Genomic DNA, 21,058 nt, shown 5'->3' with positions numbered 1-21,058 from the left:
GGACCAATAGATCGGGAGTACCCACATTAGTGGGGGTAGAGCCTACTCGCAAGTCTCTACGATCTTCTTATCCATAACCCTATCCCTAACCCTAACCCCTAAACCTAGCCCATAACCCTAACCCTAGAGTAAACTGGACCTGTGCTACTGGAGTGACTGGGAGCGCAGCTGTGCACATGTGCAGTAGATCAGTACAGGAAACATCAAGTTGGTATTGCAGCTTATTGGAGGTCAATGAGTGGAGCCTCCCAGTATAGAATTGTGTTCAAAGACATCACAGATGTTATGCAACCTTCCATTAGGTCCTTGGAATGACATCACACCGGAATAACCCGAGTTGATATCATTCCAGCTGCACAGGAACAATGTTTATATTAGCCAGCTAGCCATTGTTAGCAAAACCAGTTCATAATAACACATTAAGCGACATTTCACGCATACTATCTCCTTAGGAACACGACCACAGACAGTAATTGGACATAACTATGTGTACGACACATTTAATTGTTAATGGTATTGTTATTGCCTGTTGTGTTGCTAAACTGTTTTAAGTTATGTATATATGTGTGTATGTTAGCATATCTAGACTAGATTATTAGCATTTCCCGGGAGCTGTTGGAGGTGGAAGGGTTCCTGATTTCCCTTATAAGACGCCTATGTCACAGCACAGCTCTTTTTGATAGCATTTCCTCTAATGTCTTAATATTTACATTAACATTATCACAATGAATATTGTATATTTATGTTTGATTCCTCAGCTTGATGCTGGATGAAAAGACAATTGAGTTCAACTACATCATCTCCAACTTAAATGCAGCAACTTGACTTTGTGCTCAATCAAGATTGTGTGCATCTTCCACCATGTTACTCAAACGAGGGAAGCACTGCTGCAGGAGTGGCTTCTATTTATAGGGACACCACGTGTTGCTCCGACCAGAGAGCTGCACAGTAAACCTTCTGCTGTGGCTTCAACTTCTACACTTCACTCGGCTGGAAGAATCTGTGGTAAGTTTGTTCTGCACAGACAGAAGGTCAAATTAATCAAGTGACGTTTATTTACATGACAACAGGTGTAACACGTCACATTGTGCCATGAAAACATTGTGTGTAATGAGCTCATTGACACAACTGCAGTCAATTATTTGTGATTTAAAGCTTATTCAGTACAATTGTAGTTTGTCTGGCTGCTTTTTCATAACCTCTTTTTTGTCAACCCGCAGAATATTACTCTCTTGGTCACTTCTTTATCACTCCTCCTGACATGTGGTCTTTTCTCAGGTTCCTCTGCATTGTGCTAATAAAGGTCTTATCACATGTGTCCTGCAACAGTGGCAGAACTTTGACCCGCGCAGAAAACCTCCCTTGGCCGTAGTTTCACCTACTAAGCTACCTCACATCGTCAAACACAACCAATCAGACAATAACTTGTGTTTCATTGGTCTTGGACATTTAAGGAGAGGGTGAGGAAAGTCATGCTGAAAGGTACGTTTGACTCTTATCTGGATAAAAGCATTAGCCAGTGATATTTTTTTCATTATCAATCAAATTGTCAATTTTCCTTAATTCCCTTAGACCTCAGTTTTATTTGTAAATTTGTTTAAAAACTTTTCACTCTCATAAAAGTGCCTTTGTGAAGAGGTGACATTCATTGGTCTTTTAATGAATTAATTCAGCCTTTATTCTTCTCTCATCAGATTTATCATCATGAACCGAACCTGGGCGCTGTTCAAAGCTCACCCCTACATCAGTAACGTCCTGGGATACACAACTCTGTTTGCCTCAGCTGACGTGATCCAGCAGAGCGTGCTGGGAGGGTCCACAGCAGAGGGTTCAACTGGCATCAACTGGTGTCAGACGGCCCGAGTGGCGACTGTCGGTTTCTGTTTCCATGCCAACTTCAACTACCACTGGCTCAGGTGGCTGGAGAGGATGCTCCCAGGGGGCGGAGTGAAGGCGGTGACAGGGAAAGTTGTGGTGGATCAGCTGGTCGCAGCTCCTCTCACCATCAGTGCCTTTTATATTGGTAAGTGTGTTACAATCACTATTAAATCTGTATTGTGTTTATTTTACAAACCAGATGAAGATCTGTTTGGGAAATGATGAAATGCTCATGTCTGTTTTGTTGCTATTTTTTCAAACTTGTAACATATTTGACTAAAACCCATCTTACACAAGCAAAGAAATTGGAATTGTAATGTTTTTTGACAGACCCAACACAGGCTCCAAATAACAGCCTCATACTTCTGACTCTTCAGGTTTAAGCTTACTTGAAAAAAAAGAGGATCCTCTTGAAGACTGGAGACATAAATTCTGGACATCTTACAAGGTACATTGATTCTTTTAAAGACTCTACTCCTACTTATGTTACTGAGCTGCTAAATCTGCTCAATCTGTAGTCTGATATCTTTCAAACAACACTTGCTAGTGGTTCAAATGTCAAGGTTTCGTTACCAGAGGGTGACCAGGCTTTAGCCATCAGGGCTTGAGGCTCTGGAACTCCTTGCCTGCAAGAGATTACACTGGCCAGCCCTTAACCTGTTTTTAAATCATGACTCTAAACCTATTTGTTTAGGAAAGTCTTTCAATGCCTAATTTTTCACTCGTTTAAGAGAAGAGATGTTGTTTGTTTTTAATATATGTCTGTTTAATATCTATCTATCTATCTATCTATCTATCTATCTATCTATCTATCTATCTATCTATCTATCTATCTATCTATCTATCTATCTATCTATCTATCTATCGACCTAGGCTGGAGTGATATATTGGTCAACAATGCAGGTCAGATATTCATGTATTATTCATCTTCATTTACTGTGTTGCTGCACACACAGATTCACAGATGTACCCGCATACAGTACTTATATAAAGCCACAGATGTAAAGTGACAGATCTTTGTTTTCCTTTCATCTCTTCCATCATTTCAGGCAGTGAACTTTTCTCTGGTTCCTCCTGTGGCGCGGACGGTGTTTCTTGGAGGCATCGCACTGACTTTCACGATCTTCCTGTGCCACCTCAGACAGAAGGACAGCCCCAAACTGGAATAAACCCAAGATCCTCCGCTGAGTGGTGATTTAGTAAAAAACAATGATAATAGATGGGACTTTTCTAAGGCCATAGTTCAGTTGAAGAGTCAGTAGGTGTCATTAGGAAGCTGCGGAGGATTCATATAAATCTCTGTGAATCAGCTGATCAGTCCACCCCTGTTGGTTTGTGATGGCTCTATTTGTTTCCACTTCCCTACACGAACACTGTATGTAAATGTACATAACATAACATCCTGATGATAAACTTATTTTGCCATTTCCTCTGAGGATGGGGAGAACAGTAGAGCTAAGGAACTTTTTTTAACCTGTCGACCTGTTTCAGTACTGGACTAAGATTGTTGTTGTCTTATATTGTTTAAATAAAGGTAAATAAGATATTGTTTACATTTTTAAATGATTATTTTTCCTAAGAACCTTTAATTGTGTAATTGTGTGAGTAATTGTATGTCTTATAGCCTACATCCTGAATTTAATATTCATATTTGGTTAATCTGTGTAAAATGTAGCAAAACAATCTGCACTAAATACTTTGTGTATAATTGAAAGCAAAAACCTCATAAATCTATGCCACAACGCACTACTAAAGTTAAGCAAAGGCTCTGTGAGGTACGGAGCAGATAACAAATTAAACAGCATGACACATAAGAATGGACAGAGGTGTTTGTTGTAATAACTTCCATTTTTTAAAGGTGGCTAATATCAATTATCATATCATAGTTTATAATGGAAGCTTAAAAATATGTATTTTATTAGGACATCATGATGGTGCACAAGCACATCTACTGGTTTTACTTGGGGGGGGGGGGGGAATCAACCAACTAACACTCTAGTACAGCAAAGCAACCAATCATACCATTATGTATAAATATTAAATTATACAAATAAATTATGAAAAATTAAATAGATCCAGCTGTTTGGACTACTGGCTCAGATTCCTTATGACGAAACGGAAAAAGAGACCTTCTATTGACAGATAGATAGATAGATAGATAGATAGATAGACAGACAGACAGACAGACAGACAGACAGACAGACAGACAGACAGACAGACAGACAGACAGACAGACAGACAGACAGACAGATAGACAGATAGACAGATAGATAGATAGATAGATAGATAGATAGATAGATAGATAGATAGATAGATAGATAGATAGATAGATAGATAGATAGATAGATAGATAGATAGATAGATAGATAGATAGATAGACAGATAGACAGATGGAGGGGTGGATAGATTATGTGTTTTCATGACTGAGCTGAACAGTATAAATGTATGAAACAAATCAAAACGAATCACCACATTACCCTTTGTCTCTCTCGCTGTTCTGCCACTGGGGGCAGTATCCCAAAATCCTCACATGTTTTATCTTACTTCAACCCACAGGAAGCGCGTGTTCACCAGCCAATCAGATTGCCGAGATTTCACAACATCTTTTATCGCGAGACCTGAGCTCTTCCTTTTCCCTTTTCGCTCTGAGTCCAAGATGGTAGGTGTCGCTAGTCTATGCTTTTAAACACGATACACTGAGGATCCACGATCATCCTCTGTGTTAAAACATCTCATCTGCTCAACAGTTACCGTCACTGATTCGTAGCAATGTTTGTGAAGCAGCCGTGTGGTTATTTTCATGAAGTTTGAACGTGTTACTGATGTTAGCTCAGCCTGCCCGGCGCCGACATTAGCCTCTGTAGCCGCTTCACTCGCTACAGGTCTGATAGAAATGAGCTGTGGAAGGGTTTTCAGAGAGCGGGATATTAATAAAAACCACCGACTGTTTTACCTTAAGAGTTGTAGTGTTTTTAGTTAATGTGAGCTTCAGTCTTGTACAGTAACAGTGGGTCTGTTGCGGCTCAGTTCGTGCTAGCTGTTAGCATTATAGTGTCAACGTGTGGAGCTTCCTGTGCTACATGCTGAACTGCCTGGTGTCGTTAGCCGTGTTAAACATGTCCACATGCACATGTGCTTATGAAATATGTCATATCATGAAGTCGCCAGGTTAAGACTGAATGTTTACAAAGTCCAGCAACGTAGCTTAGTTGTAAGATTTCCTCAAGTCGCTAATAGTGTGGATATTTGTTTGCCCTGTAAGAGCTGCCTTCTTATGAATTGTTGCTAATTGTGTTTATTTGCTTCTGCTCACTTATAAAGGGAGTCGACATCAGGCATAACAAGGACCGTAAGGTACACAGGAAGGAGCCAAAGAGCCAGGATATCTATCTGAGGCTCCTGGTTAAGGTAAATACACACACCATGCTGTAGTAATACCTGGTGTCATCTAAGCACTATCAGTCTGATTTTATGTGAGATGTCTAACCGTGCCTCTGGTTTTCTGAACAGTTGTACAGGTTCCTGGCCCGTCGCTCCAATGCTTCCTTCAACAAGGTGGTCCTGAGGAGGCTCTTCATGAGCCGGACCAACAGGCCTCCCATCTCTATCTCCCGCCTGGTCAGTCTCCCTTCTCTCGCCCTCTCAACGTCACACAGGGTTTTTCCTCCATAGAGATTTTCGAAACTCCGTCAAATTTCGTGCCGCCTCCCGACACAATTCTAGCACAGCGGAAACAGTTTATAGTGATCCCGTTTGTATTGGGACAAATTCATCACAATAAGAGGTGGATAATTGTAAAAGAATTGCTTAGCTTGTGTATGTTAGTCCCTGAACTTGAAAGACAGGTAACAGCCCCTCTGGTGCTCACAGTGGTACTATAGCAGTCAGTTCTCGCCAGCAAGGTCACTGTCATGATTAAGTGACATGCAAGATTGATATAAGAGTTTCATTCAGTCTCCGTCACCTGATTAGTTCCCTTTCAGTCTAATGGCATCCCTGGCGTTATTTGACTGGCATTAATTACCTAATGAGATCTCTGGAAGGAAGTCAAGTTCATGGAGACTTTGTGAGGGGCTCTAGATTCCGATTGGTACTTGCTGTGGCAAATTCTTTTGAGTTCTGCTATTATCTGATTTGTATTAGTACGTCCTTATTTGATTTAATTTGTGAATAGAATTCGGCTCCTTGGCCTCTCCATACAAATTAATTGGAATGTTTTTCATTTGAAGATTATGATGAATTATGTCCATCCACTAATATATTGCATATTTGTCACCAATCTGCATTGAATGATTGTCTGATTGGCGGATCATATGGTCTTTAATTGATGGTGAATACGAAGCTGAATTTGTGTCTTTGCTTCTACCTCAGATTCGTAAGATGAAGATGCCTGGCCGTGAGAACAGAACCGCTGTTGTTGTGGGAACAGTCACTGATGATGTCAGGATTCAGGATATCCCCAAGCTCAAGGTACCTCATCCTTTCAGTGTTCCCTTTTTCTCCTCCCTCTCTGATGAACAATATTGTCCATCTGACCATGTGGATTCTTCTCCAATGTGGTAATATTGTTGGAAATCTCTTTAATCGTCTTCATGTCCTGTTTGTTGTCCACAGATCTGTGCTCTGAGGGTTACAGACGGTGCCCGCCGCAGAATCCTGAAGGCAGGTGGTACAGTGATGACCTTTGACCAGCTGGCTTTGGCTTCACCCAAAGGACAGGGCACAGTGCTGCTGTCAGGTAACTGGATTCTAAAGACATTACAGTAATGTTAGGAGTCATTGTTCTGTCAGTGTCAAGGCATCAAGTACTGAAAAACAAATGCAGTTCCGTAGCATTGTCCGGTGAGCATAATGGCTAAGATTCCAATTGTTAACCCTCGTGACAGGAGAATTTTCCCTCTGCACATTTTGCAGTGTCAATAAATCGTCTTTGGATGAATATCTAAAAGCAAGAAGAGTGGTGACAAAAGAAACTGCTTTTAATTTACATTACTATTGTAATATCACATTGTAATGTTTGGTTATGGTTTTCTGTCTTGAGACTAGAGCTGCACATACATGTGGTTCTTCCTTGAGGCCAAATAAGTTATTAATTATGCGTAAGTTATTGCACAATCTGAGAAAACTATAACAGATGCACTTAATATCACTTTTCAATCCAAGTACTGCATTTTTCACTCAATTGATTTGAACTATTAAGGGCCATATTTAAACTTTCAGGTGGTCTAAAGAACAAGATTTTCTGCCCATATTTTTTGTGATGCAGTGAACAAGTTATTGAATGTCACTCTGTAACACATATTTTTTTTATAGGACCCCGCAAAGGAAGAGAGGTGTACAGGCACTTTGGAAAAGCCCCTGGAACCCCCCACAGCCACACCAAGTATGTGCACAGTTGTGTTCGCATTGTTAAACACAGAGCAACATTTTTAAGGATGACTCAACCATTTCCTATATTGCTCCAGGGCTTTGATCAGTCAGTCTGGCTGCACCATAAGCTAGAGGAAAAAGCTTTGGAAATTACTAAAACATTGTCGGTGTCTCACATAGGGCTGGGTTGTCTGATAATTTTGTATAGTGATGGACCTGTCCACAATTGTCCATGCATCTTAGAGATTGTGATATTTACAGTTGATATTTCCCTAATGTAGATAAATGCACCATTGACAAGCCAATAGAAGGATAGTTTATCTATGATCTTACGTGTGTGGCACATTCAAAAAAACAATTCGATGCAAGCTTGCAACAAAGCTGATGGGCTGGTGCCACATAAGGATATGGTTCCATGCACTTTAGAAGAATGGTATCATCTACCAATGTCATCAATTTAATTTAGTTAAATTGTGCAAATAAGTCCTGAGTCTGTATATTAACAGTTAATTTAAAAATTAGAAAGAAAGATCACAATTCAGATTGAGTCTCTTGTTACTACACTTTAAGCACACACTTCCTCCAGCTCTGACACAATCAGAGATAGTCTTGTTTGCTCTCATGCTAAATCTCTTAAATTAAGTGTGTGTAACCACAAACTCTCTTTAATGATAATGATTGGTTTGATATACCAGATAATGCTAAAGGCCACATAAATGGTAAAAAAGAATTAGAAATATCAGTTGGCAATTGTGTAATTTTAATTGACTCAACACTTTTTCTCCTAAGTATCAATTCCTTTAGGTGTCAATTGTTGCATTTACTCACCTTGATCATTAAGTGATTGATCTTGTTTTCATGTATAAGCCAGTTTCAGTGATAAGGAGGTAGATGTCTTTAAATTCAAAGGATGTCTTTTATTCTGGTAAATTGAGGGTACTTAAAGTGATTTTCACATATGGTGATAATTCGTTTTTTATACTACACTGAATGATTTAATTAAAACTACAAATTGATTGACATATACTATGCAGAGAGGTGATGTTCTGCATAATCAAGACAAAACGTTTGCAACAAGTACAGATTCTGGTTTATGTGCTAAGCTTTATCACTAGCTGTGGTAAACCTAGGCTGCCTTTAATCAGTTTGCGCTCATCTCTTTTTAATCAAATTTAACATACGCATATTACTGTTGGTGAATGTTTAATCTAGTGGCTCCTTTTGAAGAGTGCCTTTTAATCATAATGTTAGAAGTGGTTTATTTGCAGAGGTTGTAGGAAATTATAATCTGAATGCAAATCTATCAATTAACAGCCACATATTCTATATATGACAGCAAGAATAGTGTGGCGAGTAAAGCAGCAATTTGTTTTTAACTGACCCTTTAATTAAGTGATGAATTTGTGGTCATTTTGTAATGTGACATTGGTAGACACTAAAGTCCCTCTTTATACACATACTTGTTTTGTGGTGCCATCATCTTACACTTGACTGTTTTCTCTTCTCTAGGCCCTACATCCGCTCCAAGGGCAGGAAGTTCGAGAGAGCCCGTGGTCGCAGAGCCAGCCGTGCTTACAAGAACTAATGTCTTTTATTTTTTCATGCAATCTGATAAAAATAAAAAGATTTGGCTGTACACAATGAGTTTGTCTCCTGGGTTTTATTTGGCAGCTTGCACACTGATTGCATCACAGGATGACATGGATGAAGCATAATGAGCCATGACTGAAACATCTCTGCTTTGTTTGTTTTCTTTCCCCATGCGTAAGAGGAAAGAAATGTAGATGTGACTTGACAAATATTTTGATCATCATTGATATGAATCTCCTGGAAAAACATGACTCGGCCAGGAAGTGGTGGTCTGTCAATGATTGGAGAATGTCGGTGGGTGTTGCTGTGTTTTCCTTATCGCCATTGGATTTCCTCTCCGCCGCTCAAAGCTGCTGCTCCTGCGTCTCCAGGCACTTCCTGCACCGAGCCACAGTTTTTTATAGCGAGCGACTATCTCGTCGTGAGGGGACAACATGAGGTAATTGTGGGCTGATAGTTTCTTTGTTGTATCCTGATCGCCTCAAGGCTCCTGCGGTCGCACTCAGGCGTAAACACAAACCTGGAAGTTTTGTGTGTCCTCGTTTCGTCGCTGCACAGAATCTGATATCTCCCTTTAGCTAGCGTTGCCATGTAACGTCATCTGCGCTAACTTTGGATTCTCATTACACCCAGCGAGCGATGAGACGTGAAGATGTCCAGCTGGAGCTTCTCATTGAACCCACGGTGAGACCCGATGTTTTTCATACCAAATATTTCTCCTGTCACATAATCCTGCCTGAACTTGTTAACTACATGTTGACTAGCAAAACTGCTAGCCCCCGGCTAACAGCCACAGCGTTGTCAACCGGCACTTCACAGCATTATCAACATTAGCCAGCGTTTGTCATCACTCTGACTCAGCGTAGACTAGTTTTCATTTATTTCAAACTCTTTTCTTTTCATTGTTTATAACCTCAACGCTTTAGCGGCTAGCACGTTAGCTAGCCACTGCTGTTGAAGTACAGTCAGTACAGTTGTAGTTAGCTGTCAACCTGCTAGCTAACGTCGGGGTTAAAGTTCAGCCTCCAGAGCTTTTACTTTGGGTCGTCGGTGTTATTACGGGACGAGCTCTTTATCCCACTGTGTGTTGTGTCATTGTGTCATTCAGCTCAAAGTGTAAGCTGACAGAAACATTTGCTCAAAATACCACGAATCCGTCAACAACAAGCTCATTGTGTGGGAGACGAAATTAGCCTCTTGGTATTATTAATGCTGAGTCCCCGCCCTGCGTTTCAAGGACGTAAAGTGCAACAATGGGCATCTGAGCTCCTTTTTCTGGGTTTTATCAGGACAGGACATCAGCCAAGTATTGATAGTGTCTGCAACACAGTTTGTTCCCTGACTGTGTGACCGCTTTATTAATTTAGGGTCCACCAAGTCCCACTGGTGATATTCCACTAACTGTACTTTGACGTACTAAAGTCTAATGTACTGGATCCTGCTGACATAACATACCTGTTAACTCTCATCCATATAGATTAACAATTATATAATCGTGATAAAAGTCACGGTATTAGGATGCATCACAGATACAGGGAGGTGTTTTTGTTTCATAGCTCGCTTTCTTTGTTTCGTTACTTTTAATCATGAACCTAATTAATCTATTAGGAAAACATTTGTTCAGTTAAACTGTTACAAGCTAATGCACATTGTTAAACCTCACAAATCCAGTAGCACTCAGCAAGTCAGCATTTTCTGCGAAATCTCAATCTCAGACTCAGATTGTGCAAGAGACGCTGTCTGCAAATCCTGTTTGTCAAACGTCGGAATGCTTGACACGAATGCAAACCAGTTGTGGTCATTCTCTACTTTTCGTCCGAAATAATGTCGTGTCTCAGCAAGTTGTTGGAGGATGTGTGACTCTGAGTCATTGTGTGGTGCAGCAGAGGCGCACCTAAGGTCAAGGGGCATGATGGAGCCTGTGTTGCTTCACCCTGGTGTGGTATCTTATCATGGAAGTCCTGCTCTCTGCTTATTCTTTTCATTCATTTACTTGGCACTGTGGAATCAAAGTAAATGGGAGAGGCCCACATTTTTCTATTGATACCCTTCCGTGTGTTTCTTTCTTATGTCTCAATCTCTTATCTACAGTAACTGCTCAAAAAATTACAGTGTAGTTTGATGGTGTTCTTTCCCTTTTAAAATGATGTCTTTCCCTCCTTTGACCTCATACAGGAACAGAGATCTTAGGGAGGGAACGTGATGCTTGACTCATGACGTAAACCAAGCACCCACCTGGAACCGTCTCCCTGTTTGTCTTTTGTTTTTTGTTTCTGTTTTGGATTTTTCGTTGTCTAGTGTCCATTTGTCTGACCTTGTGTTCATCCTCCTCTTGTGCAGAGACGCTAAAAACAAGTGACGCAGCAGCATTTGCTTGAATGAAACTTTAATGTATCACACTACTGTCTAGAGGATTGGCCCAGTCACTCCTCCTTTCTGCCTCCTACATATATCACTGAGATTAAAGATAGCAATAGAGGTATCGAAGGTCTTGAAAAAGCCTAATTTACCATATCTCTATGGCATCAATTACATTTGGACAGCACTTACCATGCACCACACTTTACCGTTTTTAATTTGTTTAATTTAATTGTTGTAGCCTCATTGTTTAAACAAGTTGTGTTTATTTGTCTTATTCATACCTAATCAGTTTCTCAATGCAACTAAGAGTTTTCTATAATTATTTAAAGATTTATTTTTAATGTTGTGTAACTGCTCGGCCGCCCTAAATTGTTATCACAATTGGCAGCTTTAAGTTGTGTTGTAAATTTGTTTTTTTACAATCTTTGTGAATCTTGACGTGGAAAATTCATTTTGAAGTCTTGTTGTCTTTGAATGTGTTGCCTATTCACTTTTCAAACGGCAGTTCCTATCTTCACTGGATAAATACGCTGAACAGAAGAACCTTTGAACTGGAAGGAATCATTTTTTTTATCAAATGAAGACGGGTGTGAACAGGAAGTCTTTTTGTGACTGTGTCTTGAAACCAAGTACTGACTGATTTTTTTTTGGAGATTTCAGGGATAAAGGTCTCAGACAAATACCTTTTCCCTGCAAATCTAGAGGAGACATTTTCCACTCTTCACATCTCTGACCATAGAAAAAAACCTCCCTTTAATTTGTTAGATGTAATTTTCCTGATAAACATTGCCCACTTCAGCGGAGAGGATGCGATCCCCAGAGCCCTCTTCACCTTCTCCAGCAGAAGCCCTCCTCCATGGACAGTTTGCAAGCTGGGGATCAGGCAACAACAGTAACAATAACAGCTGCCCCAACAGCCCTGGTGGTCCAGGCGGACTCTCCCCCGCTGCCTCCCCTACTTCGGCCTCAAACTATGCCTTGACCCTCACCCACACCCACATACATATCCAGCGCTTGTCACCACGACCGGGGAAGGAAGCCCGTCTCCTGCTGCCCTGTTCGGAGCTAGTGGGTTGCAGCTGCCCCCGTGCCCCTGCACCCCCTCTACTGGTGCTATACTGGTACCCACCAGGGAAACGACGGAAAGGAGTGTCGCGGCGCAGGCAGGTCAGGGCCTACCTGGCAGAAAGCCGACCTGAGGCTGAGAGGTGGTCGGCTGCCGTGCAATGTCTCCTCAGAGGTGTGACCGTCACTGCTGACACAGGTGAGTTTTTCTCAATAGATTCAGGTTTTTCCAGTTTGGATGTTGTGTCGTGGCTTGGCTTAGTTCTTTGTGTTATGACTTTCACTTGTTATAGGACCAAACTGGTCATTGAAGTTGCCAATTAACTACCCATATTGTGTATTCTACCACACTGTTGGCTGGTAGTTTCTGGATATGATGCATTTGCTGATATTTCAGCCAAACTACCAGTCTCAGTTTGTCTTTTATGTCATGAACGTCATCTTGCAGAGACCACTTTTTACCAATCTGATTAGATCATCTGTTAACACTAGGTTTGCCACTTTTTAATTAATAGATTCATCTTGTGGTCTACTTTAGAAAATTGGGTAAAATGCCCACCACAATTTCGTAAAGCCAGGCTAATATCATTAAATGACTAGTTATAATCACTGTTTTATATATTTATTTATTAACATAAAAGCTCAATATATTTTTTTATTATAATTTAACAATCACAATAGCTCATTAACTTTCTTTTAAAATTTTCTGCTGAATTGCAACAATTCTAAACCCCTTGAATTTGCTTTGTTCATTAAAACTGTATACTTGTAGTTAATGGCTGTGTTAAAGCAGCAGTGGTGATCATTTAAATATGATAACATTGTAATTGAATATTTACTGTGGCTCACTTCTGACTTTCTGCTCTGACTCAAATCTTGAATTCCTGTTGTTTACTACCAGTAACCACACAATGTTACCTCTCACTGCCTTGATTTATGCCTCCTTTGTAAATGCTTGCTAAGTATAACGTAATGTCACAGTGACCAAAGACCTTTCTGTAAAGTTCACTGAGGGCTCGAGTGGTTGAGCATTTTAGAGTTGATCTCTGAAAAGAAAGCAGGACTACCATTAATACACAATAAGAGGTTGTGAATGTATTATGTATCATATTTAGACAGGATTTATTTTGTGCTTTTTACCTAACAACGTCTTTTCCTTTGGTTCATTCATCCATAATCCTTCTCATCTTTCTTTCTTCACCCTTATCTGTCCTGCACACACGGTCTGTATCATTCACTATCAAGCGTAGAGACAGAGAGGGTGGGTCCTCTGCCGCTTTCCCCCCCTTCCCACGCACTGTATCCCCCAGCCTGTAAAGTCAAACAGATAGAAAGGTCCCACTCAGTGTTTACTTCCACTTGGTTTATATGTGCATCATCTTGTTAACCAGCATCCCCCATCCTTTCCTCTCTCCTTCCTCTTGTTAAATCTTTCACTCTTAATTCCCTTTCACTCGGTGTTTCCTGAGACTTTTACCAAAAGTATCAGTCATTATCGATTTCCTTCAGTCCCTTGTTTGTCTCCAGTCTGCTCCTGCCTCATCATATTTCAATCCCTCCTATTTTCTTCAGACGGTTTGACCTCATGTTTCTCTTCCACTCAATGTGCTCACATAGCCACATCATAGCCTCTTTCATTCTCTAACCTAGTTACACTATTTCTCCTCATATCTGTGAATGTTTATGCTAATGGACGTTTTAGTTGTGGTTTGTGTTTTCCGTTGATTTGCTTTCGTGCCGTTTGTTGCATAATCCAGGATTATCTGAGCGTGATGTCATCTCCTTCCCTGCACTATTGACAACCATCTCTAAAACACCTATGTGGAATGGCTTTCCTTATTCCAAGCTCCACACATGGGCTGATAAGACAGTAGAGGAGTACAGTGTCTCCCACAGCAGTTGGTTAGATAATAAATGATTTACCTCTGCACAGTGCACACAGTTGCTTTAGTTTTTTATTCCGTGTTTTATTTATTGCCTATGTTTTCTATATTCTGAAAGCTTACTTTTTCCTTGCCCATGTATATGAATTGAAATGATTAATAGAAGTTCTCTTGACTAACAACAAGTAAATCCTTTGAGTGGAAATAGAAAAGGCTCAAATAGTTGAATGCACTCAAAGGTTTGGGCCACACTGTGCAATGGCAGCTTAGCTTACGTCCCAGTTGGCGCGGCTTTTAAAATGCAGTGAACCTCTAGTTCCTTTCTTTGTTTTAACTTGCTCTGGCTCTCCCTTCTTTTTTCATGTAGAATTTTCAAGAAGTCTGCTACCTCGTCCCAAGCGACTACTGTTATTGGTCAATCCCTTCAGTGGGAGAGGCCAGGCGATGCAATGGTGTCAGACCCACATCCTGCCAATGATCAGAGAAGCCAACATCAGCTACAACCTTATACAGACAGGTAACACACCACAGCCAAAGAAGCATCCTGAGGCAGATAAAACATTAAGATAAAACATACAAGTGTAACAGGTGTTCAGCTTCATTGGATTTTCTTCTCGTAATGTGTCTCAGAGCGTCAGAACCACGCGAGGGAGCTCATCCGGGAGATATCGCTCCCAGAGTGGGATGGCATCATCATTGTTTCCGGAGACGGCCTGCTGCATGAGGTTTGTATTGCTTCTGTCTGTGCACTAAGGAAGGTGGGATTCAATGAATATATTATACAGAAATTATCTAGTACTGTGCGTTTTATACCACATTCTCTTATGGGTCAAACTGGGTCCATCAGTATGATACTCTGTGTTGTGTTCCTGTAGGTCATTAATGGGCTGATGGAGAGGCCAGACTGGGAACAAGCAATAAAGATACCTGTTGGCATTCTGCCCTGTGGCTCTGGGAACGCACTGGCTGGCTCCATCAACCATAATGCAGGGTAAGCATGTGTTTTTTGATTATAAACATGAGAAATGTGTGTTTTTTCATTTAAACTACTTCTTACAGCCCAACTGAAAAGTGTCGACCCAGACAAAGCATGAAGTGCTAATTAAGGATAGTGTTCATATCTATTTCATCCTGAAAACTCTGATATGATGTGTACTTTTTGTGTTAATAAGCTATTGCACACCACAAGACACAGTGCATTGTTAGACCTTGCACAAGTCTATCTTGTTTTATAGATTAGACCGAGGTTCAAAGGTCATGGGTACATGGATTCTTCGATTTCAATTGCACAAAATCAGATTAACCTTGTTCCATACTCACACGTTGTTATGTGCTTTGCTTGTCATCACAAACTGCTGTACAGTTATCTTGTTATCTTGACTAACAAGTGGTTCTGTCTCATTTATATCTCTCAGGTATGACATGTGCCTTCGGGAGTCTCTCCTTTTGAACTGCTGCTTTTTGCTCTGTCGAGGCGGTGTCCGACCCATGGACCTGGTCGCTGTGACAACAAGCCCCGCTCCCTCCAACAACAGTCGTACTGCAGCACCCAGGAGACTGTTTTCTTTCCTCTCTGTTGCCTGGGGCTTTGTGTCTGATGTGGACATAGAGAGTGAGAGGTGGGCGTCTGATTGCTTTTACCTCAACAACATCCAATGTTGGCTTTGGCCATCTAAGCATAACTATAATTATTCTCTTTATTATATTATAATTAGGAAATATTACCTAGTTTTTACAACAAAAGCTTTACATGAAATGTTTCCTCATTACAGGTATCGTGGACTGGGTTCAGCCCGCTTCACCCTCGGCACCCTGGTGCGCATAGCTTCTCTTCGATCCTACAAGGGTCGACTTTCGTACCTGCCGCCCTCTGTTGTCACCACATCACCAGATGCTACACCTCCTCCACCAAGAAGACCGCTCTCCCGTAGTATCACAGAAGGCCTTGACGGCTTCTGCCGACCGCCCATTCATCGCACCTCCTCTGACATGGGCATCAGCGAACAGAGAAGCCTGCGTAAGGGTGAGGGAGAGAGGGAAAAAGAGGAGAGGCAGAGAGAGAGGGAGAGGAGAAGAGGGAGGGCCAGGGGAGGAGGATCCGGTGTGGTGAGGGCCAGCAGCTTGGCAGAGGACAGAGAGAGGGAGGGGCAGATGGAGATGGAAGCAGATGAGGAGCGGTCAGGGACGAGTTCAGAATCAAATGAAAGGGATGAATGCAATATGCGAAGGGAAGAAAGGTTGGCTGGGATAAAGGATGAAAGGGAAGAGGAGGGAATTGTAGAGCAACACTCCAGCGAGATGGAGGAGGAGGATAGGAGGAAGGACAGGGAATGCAGTGGTGGTTCTGTAGAGGGGGAGGGAGTGTTGCATGCGAGAGAGCTAGGAGAGAGCTATGGGGTAGACATGGGGCGAGAGGCAGATGAAGAGTCAGAGGGTTGTTTCTCCTGTCAAGACAGTCCTCAGGAGCCCAGAAAGGCTCGAAGAAAGAATTCAGCCCCATCAAGCCAGATAGCCAACGCTCTCTTTAACCAGCCTCTCAGTCAGGGGGAAGATGCAGATTCTGGCACATCCTATGGGGTAGAGGACATTGATCTGAATGGAACCTACTACCAGAAAGAACCTTACCCACTAGACGTGGCTCGTGAGCGATCTCTAACCATCTCCTCTCCCTTTCGTCACTCTCCATTCTCTAACAAGCCTAAGACCTTTGACCAAAACCAGAACGCCTCCAGGCCGAGGCCTCTTTCCCTCCTCCAACACTCCCACTCAAACTCCCTCCCCCCTAAAATGCCCTCCCTCTCACTGTCTCTGTCTCCCACTCCGCCCTCTTCCCCATCTTGTGCCTCTCCACACTCCTCATCCTACCTTGTCCCACGTCCTAACACGCCAAACTCCACCTCACCTTCACCCTCTCTACGCACACCGTCCTCATCCTTTAACTTTGACATTGCTGAGCCAGCAGGAACCCATAGGAGCCGTCCTTTTGTCTCACTGCCTTTAAACCTTCCTAGGGATGACTTGTTACCCCCCCTCGACCAACCCCTTCCCTCTAGAGACTGGGTCACCCTTGAAGGGGACTTTGTCCTGGTCCTGGCCCTTTATCAGAGCCACCTTGGGGCTGATCTCCATGCTGCACCACAGGCCAGGTTTGACGATGGACTGATCCACCTGACCTTTGTGCGGGCGGGGATCTCAAGAGCCACTCTACTGAGATTGTTCTTTGCCATGGAAAGAGGAAACCACCACTCTGTCAACTCGCCGTATGTGAGCCATGTTAGCTGCAGGGCCTTCAGACTGCAGCCTCTGTCAACACGAGGAACCCTCACGGTGGATGGAGAGCTGGTGCCCTACGGGCCGCTTCAAGCACAGGTCAGAAAGACGAAAAATGGTGCTCGGTCCTGAAGTGGTGTGATGTGTGTTTAGTAACTTTAGGTGACTAGATGTGATATGACAGTTATTTATGTGATTTACATCGTCCATATGTAAATCCATTGCTCATGTAACCGTTATATGCTTTGCATGGCGGAGCCAGATGAAGATCATATTGACATATTTGCATTATATATCGGCTGTTTGTTTGGCTGCTTTACTACTGCTTTAACTTGACCAGTTGATTATAAACATCCCTGCTGTCTACAGTACTATAAATTAAGTTGTGTTAGTTACTGTGAAACTTCTCATCTGTAATAATGTTTTTTTCTGGTCTCTCAATATTTTACAGGTTCACTCTTCTATGGCCCGTCTCATTGTCGGCGACTCTGGAGTACAGATTACCAGATTCTAATCAGGAGATGGTTGAGCTGATGACAGATACGCTGAGGAATTACGTAATCTCTGTCGCCGTCCATACTCAGAGAAGGGGGTGTATGTGTGAGCGATTTAAAATAGCCTAGATTGCAGAAACTGCTTTTCCTGGGATTTAATGAAAGGGATAACCCACCGAGCCACACATCATTGGAGCATGGACTGCAGGGATTAATAGCAAATTTGAAAATGGATGAAAATGCGCCTCATTGCACAGCTGTTGGATTATGCTCAGCGTACGCTGAGAAGCATGAAAACTGCACAGTCCTGGATAATAAGAGGGAAGAACAATCGAATGTTAATGGGATTTGTGTGCAGATAGTGCATGTGTTCGATGTATACATAGTCGTATGCATGCTGAAAAGCACTACCTGATGATTTGCCTTACTTAGAGATGGAGAGGAATCAGATTGAATTAAGAGAAAGTTCTCAAACATGAAAATATATACACATACATAAAATACATGCTTGCTCTGACCCTAATAAAAATTCTTCCCAACTCTCCATCTTCAACCCCCAATGTCCAAATAATTGATTATAAAAACGTGACCTAAAAGGAATGCCTTATCTGACACTGGACAGTACAGTTGTACCTCTGCCCTTTTTTACTTTTACAAGAATCCTAAACGTTCTTGATCTCCATCCACCCATCAGAGTGTCCGTCCTCTACATGAAAGCAATGTTCATATTCTCAGACAAACTGGTAGACCCATCTACCTTACATTATGTTTGAGCATGATGCTCAGTTGTAAGCATCAATGAAGAATATGTGGATAAAAGTTCACTTTAATGACCATTTTGTTCATGCGGCTGAGATGATGTGAAGCAACGAGATCAAGATGGTTCATTACATGAGAAGGAGCATTGGAACCGTTGATCGGTAACGATTGCTGACATTCTTACATAAGCTTGTTTTTCTTAGCCAGTGGATGCACAATGATGATGTCAGTGATACCAGACTTTGCAGCATATTGAACATAAAAATGTCTTAACAAAGCTTCTTTGTCGTTGGTTTTAGACTGTTCATTTTTAAGAAATCTCTCAGAATTACAACCATTAGCTCTTCTCACTGTTTTATGTCTACAATGTATCACTATTTTCTGAGTTGTCGTCTTTGGAAGTGTAAGTACATGCCTCTGTGAAGTAGCATGTAGTGCAGTTATTTTGCACAATAACTGGAGTTGGAGCAGCACAGAGAGTCACAACACTAGAATGCACAGTAAGACTTAGTCATGCAGAGTCAGATACAATGTTCTGTTCTATAAAAATGGATGCACTAGTAGCCTGGTATAGAAACAATAAGAACTAGATAGTTACATATCTAGCCTGAAATTGATCAAATGTCTCAGTTGGAACATGTGTAGCTTTTCAGAGTAGAACTGACTTTGACAACAAAATCGTTTAGAATCTAAAATCCTGCTTCAGAGACAAAAAAGGAAACAATAAAGTCCTGTGTCGTTGGATCAGACTTTTGCTTTAGAAACAAAATCAAATGGAGGAAAAATAATTTGCACAGAGAGGAATTAGCCTGGAGCGGAGCCAATCTGTTGATGTAAGTAAAAGATTGAGTTTTAAATTCATAAGATCTTGAGAGCACCAGTGCTTCCAAATTATAAAGTGAATCAACAGATCCTGGAGCCCGGTGAAGGATTGTTGTTATTTAAACCTGCTGATGCGCTAGGTCTGGACAAATGATAAATCATTAGCAAGTGCAGTGTGTCAATCAGTAAGATTATGTGTTGAATGCTTGGGTCATCGTCAACATACTGTATGTCATGGTCATGCCTGAAAAAATGAATGCCTTCGTATATTAAGCCTGTAAATTCTGGCTGTTGATCATGAACTGTTCAATCCTGACTGCAGAAAATGTGGAGTAAAACTCTTTGCTCACCAGGCTGTTAGTTCTTCTTTCTTTTTTCCCTTTGAATGCACATTGGAGCTAGTCTATACTTCAAGTACACTGTTCTTACTGCTACACAATACGATTACAGTACTGAGTCTAGGCTTGTAACTATACCTTGTAAAGGGAGCTATACACACATTGAATGGAGTTTTGCCAATCGTTTACTCTTGATGTTTGAGGCTAGTTATCACAGTTTACCTCCCTAAACACTGGTCTGTGGCCATACCTCAGACCATGGTGTCATAGACCAATTTGATATTACTCTTCAGTCGATGATGCAACTAAGATGTCTGTAGTGGGCTGCCTGTAATGCAATTGTAATTATTACTAAAATAATGAACACACAGACATACAATGTACAGTTGATAGCTATACATGGTATGGAATAAATGTAACAAGTTTATCTGGACCAAATCTCCTGTGATTTTGTCTTTCGTCATGTGTTTTCGTTTACAGAACAGAAGGGACCAGGTGATATCAAGATAAGGGAGTTACAACATTCTTCTTGGTATCTAATGGCATTGTTTAAAGTACAACCCACAGATGAAGACTGTGTCTCAATCACGCTATAATAAAGGAAGGAAATAAATAACTGAAATAAAATATAATTGTTGCACTCTTTTCTTCGTCCAGGCCATTCTTCTGCATTACTCTTGTAAATTACTTGTAGATATATGTTTAGTGTTAAACTGAAAACATTTGGCGGTCTTAGGAAGTTTAAGGAAATATGGCAGTGAACTCATAACAAATAAATAAACCCCAAAGACCCTTTAATACAGTTTGTTCTCTGTTTTTACAACCTTTAAGTATCCTTTGGAAAGGCTCAGGCTTTGTTGTGAGATCAAGTCAAAACAGACCAACTGCATTGATGGAATGTTTTGCATTCTACAGGTTTACCTGTATATCCATTATTTTTTAGGCATTGGGTTAGTGCATTTCATGTCTTGTCTCTTACTGTCCTGACTTAAAATAGATACTATCATATGTAGATAATAGTCTCTTAGTTTGAAATAGATACTAGAAATCCCCCTAGTCAGTGCCTGCAAAGAAGGATGTGCAGCTACTTTCAAACAATTAACCATACCTCCATGTAAAGTGAACATCATAGTACCAGGTGAAAATTACACATAAGAGAAGTAACAAATGACTCTTCAGGCCAAACACTAACATGATCTACATTATATCTTCATTTTCATCACTTAAT

General features: G+C 41.2%; 3 protein-coding genes across 3 annotated transcripts; all 3 read left to right on the top strand.

Moving 5' to 3' along the window:
• Positions 1–947: 947 nt before the first annotated feature.
• Positions 948–3,402, top strand: si:ch211-120k19.1 (uncharacterized protein LOC563199 homolog). Its single transcript, XM_061081967.1, has 6 exons — positions 948–1,005; positions 1,279–1,482; positions 1,695–2,023; positions 2,256–2,326; positions 2,752–2,781; positions 2,928–3,402. The coding sequence occupies exons 3-6, from the start codon at positions 1,705–1,707 to the stop codon at positions 3,045–3,047; spliced, it is 540 nt and encodes a 179-aa protein (XP_060937950.1). The 5' UTR covers positions 948–1,005; positions 1,279–1,482; positions 1,695–1,704; the 3' UTR covers positions 3,048–3,402.
• Positions 3,403–3,806: 404 nt separating this feature from the next.
• rpl18 (ribosomal protein L18) lies at positions 3,807–8,892 on the top strand. The gene is made up of 8 exons (XM_061081804.1): positions 3,807–3,832; positions 4,435–4,537; positions 5,200–5,286; positions 5,389–5,496; positions 6,250–6,348; positions 6,493–6,616; positions 7,192–7,261; positions 8,758–8,892. Exons 1-8 carry the CDS (start codon positions 3,807–3,809, stop codon positions 8,831–8,833), a joined length of 693 nt encoding a protein of 230 aa, XP_060937787.1. The 3' UTR covers positions 8,834–8,892.
• Positions 8,893–9,261: 369 nt separating this feature from the next.
• On the top strand, positions 9,262–19,844 carry sphk2 (sphingosine kinase 2). Its single transcript, XM_061080447.1, has 9 exons — positions 9,262–9,277; positions 9,472–9,522; positions 11,014–12,463; positions 14,515–14,664; positions 14,778–14,872; positions 15,023–15,138; positions 15,563–15,766; positions 15,920–17,516; positions 17,869–19,844. The coding sequence occupies exons 3-9, from the start codon at positions 12,007–12,009 to the stop codon at positions 17,929–17,931; spliced, it is 2,682 nt and encodes an 893-aa protein (XP_060936430.1). The 5' UTR covers positions 9,262–9,277; positions 9,472–9,522; positions 11,014–12,006; the 3' UTR covers positions 17,932–19,844.
• Positions 19,845–21,058: the final 1,214 nt, after the last annotated feature.

Source organism: Limanda limanda, chromosome 11, assembly GCF_963576545.1.
Source record: "Limanda limanda chromosome 11, fLimLim1.1, whole genome shotgun sequence".
In the NCBI taxonomy this organism is placed as follows: domain Eukaryota; kingdom Metazoa; phylum Chordata; class Actinopteri; order Pleuronectiformes; family Pleuronectidae; genus Limanda; species Limanda limanda.
The sequence above is the reverse complement of the archived record's forward strand: the minus strand, read 5'-3'. Positions and strand labels throughout refer to the sequence as shown.

Excerpts from the sequence above, each read along its gene's own strand:
- si:ch211-120k19.1 (XM_061081967.1), top strand. The coding sequence starts at position 1,705 with ATGAACCGAACCTGGGCGCTGTTCAAAGCTCACCCCTACATCAGTAAC. Across the intron at positions 2,024-2,255 it reads CATCAGTGCCTTTTATATTG|GTTTAAGCTTACTTGAAAAA; the intron begins GTAAGTGTGTTA and ends CTGACTCTTCAG. Across the intron at positions 2,327-2,751 it reads AATTCTGGACATCTTACAAG|GCTGGAGTGATATATTGGTC; the intron begins GTACATTGATTC and ends CTATCGACCTAG.
- rpl18 (XM_061081804.1), top strand. The coding sequence starts at position 3,807 with ATGATGGTGCACAAGCACATCTACTG. Across the intron at positions 5,287-5,388 it reads ATCTGAGGCTCCTGGTTAAG|TTGTACAGGTTCCTGGCCCG; the intron begins GTAAATACACAC and ends TTTTCTGAACAG. Across the intron at positions 6,349-6,492 it reads AGGATATCCCCAAGCTCAAG|ATCTGTGCTCTGAGGGTTAC; the intron begins GTACCTCATCCT and ends TGTTGTCCACAG.
- sphk2 (XM_061080447.1), top strand. The coding sequence starts at position 12,007 with ATGCGATCCCCAGAGCCCTCTTCACCTTCTCCAGCAGAAGCCCTCCTC. Across the intron at positions 15,139-15,562 it reads TCCATCAACCATAATGCAGG|GTATGACATGTGCCTTCGGG; the intron begins GTAAGCATGTGT and ends TATATCTCTCAG. Across the intron at positions 15,767-15,919 it reads GTGGACATAGAGAGTGAGAG|GTATCGTGGACTGGGTTCAG; the intron begins GTGGGCGTCTGA and ends TCCTCATTACAG.